The 9,848-nt window shown below is 54.5% G+C and overlaps 1 protein-coding gene across 6 annotated transcripts; it reads right to left on the reverse strand.

The window, feature by feature from the left end:
• Positions 1-901: 901 nt before the first annotated feature.
• On the reverse strand, positions 902-9,324 carry SLC22A17 (solute carrier family 22 member 17). Of its 6 annotated transcripts, none has more exons than XM_070586840.1 (10): positions 7,055-9,324; positions 6,360-6,869; positions 6,163-6,266; positions 3,916-4,070; positions 3,151-3,316; positions 2,819-2,964; positions 2,548-2,653; positions 2,171-2,388; positions 1,687-1,798; positions 902-1,536 (listed from the first exon to the last, which is right to left on the reverse strand). In XM_070586840.1, exons 2-10 carry the CDS (start codon positions 6,765-6,767, stop codon positions 1,248-1,250), a joined length of 1,704 nt encoding a protein of 567 aa, XP_070442941.1. In that variant the 5' UTR covers positions 6,768-6,869; positions 7,055-9,324; the 3' UTR covers positions 902-1,247. The 6 variants fall into 6 exon arrangements, with proteins under 6 accessions (XP_070442941.1, XP_070442931.1, XP_070442945.1 ...); XM_070586830.1 differs by having other exon boundaries at positions 2,117-2,388; positions 7,055-9,102; XM_070586844.1 differs by having other exon boundaries at positions 6,360-6,866; positions 7,055-8,299.
• Between the last annotated feature and the right edge of the window lie 524 nt (positions 9,325-9,848).

A 9,848-nucleotide genomic window follows, 5' to 3' on the forward strand; every position in this document is an offset into this window, starting at 1 on the left:
TGAGGTGGAAGTCCTAGTCCCCTGCTGCCACCTCCCGGGGTGCCTAGAGACTCACGCCTCGCTTCCAAGGCTAGTGCTCAAAGATGGGAAGGAGTTGAAAAGGTGGCCACAGTGTGTATCAATGAAGAGCTCCAGTTCCAGGATCTAATCATATCCCAGCTCTGTTTCTCATTAACGGTAACCTTGGGCAAGTTACTGAGTCTCTCTGAGCATCAGTTTTCTCATCTGTAAAAGAAGAGCACTGTAGTGGGTGTCCATTGCTTTTACCTGCACAACATCCAGTCTAACTTCTGCTCACAGCACTCGGGTGGTGGTCTCCCTCTCCCCAGTTGTCAGTTATACGGGTGAGGGTGGCGTGTTACTCAAGCTAGCCAGTCGCTTGCTCTCTGGAAATGAATCTTCAGTGGGGTGACCCAAAGATTGAATCCCACTGGAGTTATTCAACCAGGTGAAGCCTGGACAAAAATATTACTAGTTCCTACTCCCTGGAGTAGGGGCCTCTCTGGTTCCTGATCTTTTATGACTAGTTCTGCTTCTGTCTCCATTCAGTGAGCCCCCCACCACAACCTGCCCCATCATATCCCTCTAACAAATTCCCTTTTTGCTTAAGTTCATTAGAGTCAGTTTTTATTGTCTGCAACAACAAAAAACTTTAATTGATCCAAACACCTACCTTGCGGTCTTGTAAGGATTAATGGTTAAATGGAGTTTGTGAGGTGCCTAGCCAGTCCTAACAGCATAGCGAGCAGTCAGGAAGGGGTGGTAATTGGAAGTTAACACTCAGTGGGAGATGGGGGGGCAGGGCACAGGGACGGGGAGGGAGATAGTTATTGGTTTTGGTTCCACTGAGAAAAACTTTCCCCCAAGAGACAAGTACAACAGAAGGGAGGGAAGTCCAGGCTATGGTATGCTCATTTATTCAAAATGTCTTTATTGAAACAGAATGATAGAGCAAGAAAGAATGAGGTCTGGGAGGATGTCTTTGGGCACAGGATGGAGCCCAGACCTAGTGGTTACAATGTGGAGCTCTCTCCCTGTCCCCTGACTCTTGCCAAGGACATGAACACAAAGCAGTAGGGAGGAGATGGGGGTGGGGACAGTCCTCTGAGCTCTCCTTGATGGCTGGCATGAGGTGTCTCTGAGCCTTCTGGGCAGCCCTGCCTTCCCCAGTCCTCCTGATCTCCTTGCCAGGGCCTTATGCCACTTTTCTGTACAGGCCAGCCTCCTGCCAGGTGCTCAGAGGCCACTCAGAGGGCAGGGTTGGGGGTAGCAAGCAGCGGGACGTGGTCACAGCGGTTAGGGGGTGGCTGCCGCAGCAGAGAAGGCCGGCGGCACAGCTCTCCATCCCGGAGCACCTCGGGCAGGAGCTTGCGCTTGGTCTCCGGCAGAAGCATGATGCTGAGGATGCAGAGGAGGGCACAGGCTGCCAGCACCACATGCTGCAGGAAGGCTCCGTGGCCCATGTGGAGACGCTGGGCTGGGCCACTCAGTCCTCCAAGTGCCCCTAGTGCCATGATCAGGCCCAGGCCTCGGCCCCTGGGGGAGATGTAGGAGGCACTCAGCCTTGAGCTGTGGGCCTCACCCCAAACCTTCTCCAGCAGCCTTCCCTCCTTTATCCCTCAGGCCTTGTCCTCAGCAGAAGGCCTGGAGGCCTGGCCTTGCCCCTGGCAGCACCCCTGCTCTCACCGGACAGTGGTAGGGATGACTTCAGCAGCAAGGAGGGTGCTAAGGATGCCGGCAGCTTGGGAGGAGAAGAGGCCGAGAACAGAGAAAGTGGTGATGGCGGCCTCATTCAGATCTGGAGGACCAAGAGGGAGGATGTGAATGGAGGTGGGGAGATCATGCTTGGCCTAGTCCCTGGCGTCATCCCCTTGCCTCTCTGATCCTAAGGCTCTAACGGGTGGGCTCTGGGCATTCACTAATTGGTTAGGAGAACAGACAGGGTTGTGTGGCCTGGGGAGGGTTGTGTGGCCAGGGTGAAAGACCTGGGCAGGGTCTAGTCTTGTCTTGGGAGGCCTGTGCCAGGATCAGTGGCTGGGCCTGTCTGAGGCACCTCTGCTGGGGTTTGTCTTGGGAGGCCTGTGCCAGGATCAGTGGCTGGGCCTGTCTGAGGCACCTCTGCTGGGGTTCCTTTGCTGAGCCCACACTGTGGAGAAGGGAGGATGCTCACAATCCCACAGGCCCAGCAGGACCAGGGACGCGATGCCAGTGAGGGTCATTGAGAGAAGCAGGATGCCCCGGCGGCCAAATCGGTCCACGGTGACCCCCAGGAAGACGCAGGCCAGGGCTGCTGTGCCGCTGGCCAGCAGGGAGCACAGGTAGAAGTCCGATGGGCTCCCTCCTCCTCCCACAGGCTGGTAGCAGTGGCGAATGGCATGGGCAATAAAGCTATGAGAAGGGGTGGGAAAGCAAAGGATAGTGTCTGAATCCCCATCAGCAGCATTCCACAGCCCTGGCTGCTTCTGCATGGGTCCTCAGACCTTCTCCACCCAGCCAGCCCCCATCCCAGCTACTGGCCTGGCCCTTGGCTCAGACACCCAGGCTCACTTGGTGAAGCCCAGGATAAGCAGATTTTTCCAGATGTTGCGGTAGTTGAGAAGGGAAGCAAAGGAAAAGGAGGATGTTCCAGGGAGAGGGCAGGTGTTCTCCAGGTCTTTGGGAGAGAGAGAGGGGCTGTTAGAAGAAACAGCTGAGAACCCAGAGTCTTCCCATATCGGTGGTAGGGACCCTGGGAGAAGGTGGCACAGCTACAATCATGCAGAGGGCACTGTCATGTGTGCACGTGAGGTTATCACCTGTAGGGACCTCTGTCTCTTACCCTGCAGGGCCTCCTGGGCCTCCTCTCCCAGCATCTGCCCATGGGGCCGGTTCCGCTCAGCCAGGATTCTCAGCACGGATTGGGCCTCCTCAATCTGTCGCTTCACTATTAGCCACCGCGCGGACTCCAGAAACAGACCAGGCCAGCTGGGGATGGGATGGCGGGGTGCACTGTGAGGCCTGACCCAGGGATGGGAAACTCCCATCTCTGAGGGGTTGGGGCTGGGGCAGGCCTGGATGAGGGGCAGTGGAGAAGAGGAGGGGTTTCCAGGCTAGAGATAGGCTGGAGGTAGAGATGGGAATGGCCAGACAACAGGTGGAGGTGATACTGACCCATAAAACAGGAAGAGGATGCAGGGAGCGGTGATCATTCGCTGCAGAAATCGCCAGTCCTTAGAGACAAGGGCCAGGCCCAGGAACAGGAAGTGTCCCCCCACCCCCACCAACTCCCCTGCCAGGGCCACCCGAAGCCTCTGGGTTGGGTCGCACAGCTCCAGGCCTAGAGATACAGCAGGGACAGGGAAGAGAGGCCAGGGAAGAAGGAGGCATGGGAGGGAAGAGGAGAGAGGGAGGGAGGAGGACAGAGAGCGAGGTCAGACCCTGCGTGGAGGCTGCAGCCATCACCTCCCACAGACTAACCTCTGAAAGGCAAAGAGTGGAGAGACTGTTTAGTCCTTCTCCTCTCCTGCTCAAACCTGGGAGGGCTCGAGGTTCAGAGTCCCTGGTGGGTGTTCCACATTCCCAGTTTACAGGTCCTTTCACATCAGACCTCTTATTTGATCTTTATATCAACCCTTGTTCAAGCTCTTGACAAGCTAGTCAGGATTTCTTTTTTTAAATAAGGCTCTATTCCCTGACAGCAGTAAGTCCAGGGCAATGAAGGCCTTAAAGATTGCGGGGCGAGAGGGCTGTGGAGAGAAGCAAGATCCCAAGGTCCTTCAAAGGCCTGAGCAGAAAGACAGCTGAGATTCTGGACAGCTGAAATTTGGGGCTGAGGAAGGGACTAAGGGGACCCTAGGGGGCAGTAAGAATGGCCTGAGGATGCAGACAGGCAGGCATGAACCCCAAGAGAAGGACCTCTGGGAGGGTGCCACTCACGCATCAGGTAGACACCAAGGTCAACGCCGGCAAGCAGAAAGCCCAGGAGGAATCGGAGGGCCATGACACCTGTGGAGGAGCCTGCAGCAGCCCCTCCTACTCCACAGGGGCCCACCAGCCCCAAGGTCAGCAGCACGATCCCACGACGGCCAAACCTGGAATAAGGAAGGGCCTCTGGTCATCCAGACTCCCTGAGGGAGGAGTTGCTGGGTGGGGCCCAGTTGCTCACTTCAAAGCTGGAGGTATGAGGATGAGGCCCTGGGAGCAAGTATTGGACTGAGGCTAGAGAGGATGGGAAAGGCGGGGAACCTTTCTCATCTAGTTATGATGTCTAGTTGCTGGGCACTGGGGCGTAGCTATGGTTCTGTGGGGGTAGAACCACTGATTCTTGGGACTGGGGCTATTGGTCAGGGATGAGGGCATTTCTGCATGGAAGAGAGACCAACATCAGAGGGGATGAGATATTGCTTAGGGGACTAGGAGCCACTGATCCTTTGGGATAGAGCTATTGGTCAGTGGGGATGGACCTTGTCTTGCTCAGACTGGTCATAGGAGATGGGGTCATTGATATATGGGGTTGGATCTATCAATCTTAGGGGACTGAGTAATTGATTTTGGGGGATGAGGCTATTGTTCCTTGGAGTTGGGGTATGGGTCTATTAATCCATAAGGATGGTCAGTGGGGCTGGGGCCACTGGCCAGAAGATGGAGCCACTGATCCATGGGAATGGAGCTATTAATCCATTAATCCACAGGGTAGGACTATTGATCAGTGGGGAGGATCACTAATCTTTGAAGATTGGACAACTGATCTTTGGGGTTGGACCATTGATTTATGGGGTGAGGATCTTAGTCCATGTGGGCTATTGGTCAGTGGGGTTGAATCTATTAATCCATGGGGATAATCAGTAGGAATGGGGTCACAGACCAGGAGAGATGAGACTATTGGTCAGTGATGATGGTCACTGACTATGAGTGGGGACAAGGCTACTGATCCTTGGATGCCAGGCTATTGATCTTTGGGGATAAGACCACTGATATATAGGGATAAAAACTGGGGTCACTGGTCATTGGGAAGGGGGCACTGATCCCTGAGAGTGAAGCTACTGACCCAATGGAGTTGGGTTGTTTTTCCATGAGGATGAGCTTATTGGTTAATGAGGCTAAGGTTCCTGAATTTAGGGGACTGAATTATTGGTCTTTGGGGATGAGGCTATTATTCCATAGGAATGATGCTACTGTTTGGTGGAAATGAGGCTATTGATGCATGAGGATGGGCTATTGACCTGTGGATTTAGAATCAGTTGCCCACAGGGGTGTGTGACTACTGGGTGTGAGGATAGGTATTGATTTCAAGGAACTGGATTATTGAATGTTGGGTTGCCTTTGATCCATGGGAGTTGAGCTATTAAGCCATTTGGATGGGACTGTAGATCAGTGGAGATGAGTCTAATAATCCATGGGGATGGTCAGTGGAGATGGAGCACCTGGTCAGATGGTGTTGAGACTCAGAGGAGATGGGAGTTTTGATCCCTGGGGAGAGCTACTGGTTGGTGAGGATGGACCGTTGATCTTTGAGGTGAGGCCACTGATTCATGGAAGTGGGGCTTTTGATCTGACAGGATCTGAGAGCACTGAAGATCCATGAGGATGGGACTATTAATCTCTAGGAGGGTGCTGTTGTGGTCATTGATCCATGCAGGTTGGACTGTTGACCCATGAGGGTGGAATCATTTGTCTGTAGAGTTAAACCATTGGTCAGTGGGAGTGGGACTGTGATATTTATGAATTAACATAATGATCTTTAGGAATTAGGCCACTGAGATGGAGCTAAGGGTCCATGTGGATGGGGCTATTAGTGGGGATGAGTCTGTTAATCTATGAAGATGGTGAGGGAGGTGGTTAGCGGTGATAGGGACAATAAAGGAGGAGTTAGAACTTTTGATCTGTGGAGACAGGGTTTTTGGTCAGCAGGAGTGGGGCTACTGTCTTTGGAGATGAGGCCCTTGATCATGTATATGGGGGTGGAGTTACTCCCCTGCGCAGAAGAGGTTTGGAAGGAGTATTTCCTGATGGGGAGTGAAGTTGAGATGGAGGTGGGGCTGCATATCACTGAACAGAAGAAGTCCAGAGAAGACTGCAGAGTCCAGCGAATCCTCTTCTGCCTCTTGCAAACGCCAGCTGCCTGGGCTAGACTCCTTAGCACCCCCTCCTCTCTATTCGCCCTGTCCCCACGGCAGCCCTCACCTGTCCGCCGGGTAGCCCAGGAATAGGTAGCCGGAGGCAAAGCCCAAGATGAAGAGGATCTGCTCCAGGATCACCTGCCAGCCCAGGTCACAAACCAGATCCCACTGGGGATGTGAGAGGGATGGAGTGGGTGTGAGGCCCGGCGCTCGTAGCTCTTGGCCCGCCCCCAGACCCGGGGCCCCACCAGGCCGCCTCACCTGGCCGATGGCGTTGGTGGTGAGCACGGGCAGGCCGTTATAGTCCCAGTCCTTGAGGCAATGGTTGAAGTCCGGCGGGGCGAAGCCGCTGCACGAGGGGTCCGTACTGGTGGCGACGCGGCTGGCCGCGCTGGCTGCTAGGGCCGCGCTGGCGACGCTGACGCCGCTGGCGTTGGGGGGCTGCTCCCAGCCAGAGGCATTGGGGGCAAAGCCCCCGTAGTGGCAGTGCAGTGGGGGCGCCAGCGTGAAGATGGGGTCCGAGGCCATGCCCAGCGCCACGAAGAGCACAGGCAGACAGCAGAGGCCGAGCTGCAGCTGCTGGCCGCCGCCCAGCGCCCCCACCTGGGCGAGCAGCGCCTCAAAGCTGAGGGGGCCGGGGGGCACGGCCAGCGACAGGCTGCTGCCCATCCCGTCGCCGCCCGCGTCGCCCTCCCCCTCCCGCTCGCGTTCGCGCTCCCGCTCACCCTGCAGCTGCTCCGTGGGCACCGCATCTCCGAGGGTCCCGACCTGCTGTGGGGGTGGGGGGGGGGTGGCAGGAGATGGTTGAAGCGGAGAAAACCGCAAAGCGAGGCAAGAGGGCGGGTGCGAGCGCGGGGAAGGCAGTCAGCGGCGCGGATACGCGGGAGGAGAGGGCCAGGCGCTTGGCGTGGGTGAGGGGAGACGATGGCGTAGCCCCCCAGGGCGCCGGCACTTACTCCGTTGGGGCTGGAGGTGATCTCTACGGTGCTGTCGACTTTGCTGCCGCCCCCGCCATTGGGCTCGGGGGTCCCGGTGGCCACCCGGGGAGCCAGCTTGCCGACCGCAGGGGCCCCGCCGGCCCGCACCGAAAGGATGCGCTGTCCTCTGGCCCAGTGGCGCGCCCAGTGCCAGATACAGAGGCCGGAGAGACCCCGCTTCGCAGCTCTGCAGCCAGGGGCGCCTCCTTCGTCTCTGCGATCTCTGCGCTGCTTTCCCCTCCCCTTCCTCCAGACTCTCCTCCCCTTCCCACGTCAGCAGAACCTTGGGTCCAGACTCTTCGTCAGAGAGAGGAAGGGGGGCCAGGGCCCAGGCGAGGAGGGGATGGGGCTCTGTCTCTGTTCCCTGGGTCTGCGGGTCATTGCAGTAAAAAGGGGAAAAAAGCTGAAGGATAGTAGCTGGCCCAGGCAGATGCCAGAGAGTCCTTCTTTGCTTCCAATTCTTCTTCTTCATTCGTTCATCCATCCATCCATTCCTTCACTCACCAGTAAAATTTATTAGGCTCTACTATGTGCCTGGCCTTGTGCTAGGCTTTGGGGCTAACAGGATGGACAAGACCCACTTTGGAGGAGCTTACTGGGGAGAGGACATGTATACTAGCAATTACAGTACAGGGAATGCATATGGAGGACCAGGTGGGGCACTGGACTCAGCCCTGGCCTCAGTCCTCAACCAGACCACTTCTCTGGGTTCCACCACCCCCACCCTGGTTGAGTTGCTATCATTTCCCAGCAGCGTTTCGCACTGTTGACCACCTCTTCCTCTAGACACTTTCTCTCTTGGCTCCTCGGCCCCATACTTCCCTGGTTTTCTTTGTCTTGCTCCTCTTTTCTCCATTGCAAGTTCATCCTCCTCTTCCTCACTATCATCCAGTGTCTGCAGTCCTCCGAGACTTGGTCCTATGCCCTCCTCTCATCTCATACTGCTCTCCCCACCTTGGATCTCATCAATGCCCATGGCTTCAGTCACCCCTAGTATCAACAATGCAAACCAACCAAAACCTGATTCCCAGATTGACATCTCCAGCTCCCATCTCTCTTCTGAGCCCCAGACCCATGAAGCCACGTCTTATTTGACCTCCTGTCTTGGATGACTCACAGGGACTCAAACCCAATACGGCCAAGACCATGCTCACGCTCTTCCCTCCTGTAACCTGCTTGTCTTCTAGTGCTTCTTTCCTCAGCGAGTGGCACCCTCGTCATCCAGTGGGGGCCAGATGCTCAGGTGACAGCCCTTAGAGCACCCTCTGCCTTACCCCCATGTCAAATCCTTTACAAAATCCTCTCTATTTTACTTCCTATACAGTTCTCAGATAGTCTGCTTCTCTCCATCTCTACCACCATTAGTCAAGCTACCTGTTACACAGACTGCTTTAGCCTCTGAATTTCCAACTGGTGTTCTGCATTGGCTTTGTCTCCATCCCCTGCCCCCATCTGTTATTTATAGTGCAGATGGAGTGATCTTTTCAAAATGCAGATCTGTTGATGTCCCTTTCCTACTTAACAGCCTTCAATGGCTTCTCCTCATCGTCAAGGCAAATACTAATATCCTCCGTACCTTGTACATGGTCCCATGCTCTCTGCAGCTCCATCCCACTTCTCTCTCCACTCTCTGCACTCCAGTCACACTGGTCTTTGAGTTTTTCTGATGCCACAGGGCCCTTGCACAAGCTGGTCTTTATGCCTAGGCTTCTCCTCTCCTTTTAGTCAAGTCCTCCTCATCCTTCAGCTGTCAGCCAAAGCATATTTGCCTCAGAGAAGCCTTCCCTAACTCCTAGAATTGCCAATTAAAGTGTGATTGACAGACCAGCAGCACCCATATCACCTGGGAGCTTGTTAGAAATGCAGGCTCTTGAATCATCATCTGTTTTTACCAGATCCCTAGGTATATGTACATTAAAGTTAGAGACATATTTCTCTAAGAGATTTGATACCTTATAGGGACTTTATTCTCTAATCTCAGGTGAGGGCTGGAAAGGAGTGTCCTGACAGTCTCAGACAGGAAATCCATTCCCTCTTCTCTCTACCAGCCTCACTGCTAATTCGTCTCCTCTGTTCTGAAGTTTTCCAAATACGGGAAACTCTTCTAATGCATTAAGCAGCCTCCCATCACTTCCCCTACCCCACATCATTTCAGCATCTCTTCAGGATTTACTTTGGTGCTGTCACAGCCACAGTCCTGGGGGATTTATTTGTCTGTGTCCTTGTGTCTATCCAGGAGTTATAATTCCTTAGCTGTATGTGGTGTTGGGCTGTCGTATGTCCTTATTAGGGCCTCACAACAGCTCTGAGACCACGATGATCATCCTCACGTTACAGATGGAACTGGGACTGAGGGACTGACAGGATGCACCTGTGGACACATAGCTACTTGGAAGATCTGGGACTTGCACTGTGACCTGTGACTCTAATTCCAGGCTGACTTCTTGAAATTCTTTTTGGAAGATGATGGAGGATGGCCCCTGTTGTAAGTCTTCAACATACAGGGTGAATTTTGGTGACTTCAGAATCTGGAAATGAGTTTTCTTTTGAGAGTGAAATAAGAAAGAAAGAACCAAAATGGAGGAGGCAAGTGCATAGTGGGTGCCATGAGACTAAGATCCTGACTAGTTTGGGGTGCCTCCAATCCAGTCAATGGGCCAAGGTATCATCTTAGGAAAACACAACTGAAGAAAAAGGACCTGTGGCTTGGGCTTTTTCCCCTGTGGTGAGTGGCTGGAGTGATCCCCCATCCAGGCCATGGCTCATCAAGTTC

The sequence above is a fragment of the Equus przewalskii genome, chromosome 1 (genome assembly GCF_037783145.1).
Source record: "Equus przewalskii isolate Varuska chromosome 1, EquPr2, whole genome shotgun sequence".
Taxonomy (NCBI): Eukaryota; Metazoa; Chordata; class Mammalia; order Perissodactyla; family Equidae; genus Equus; species Equus przewalskii.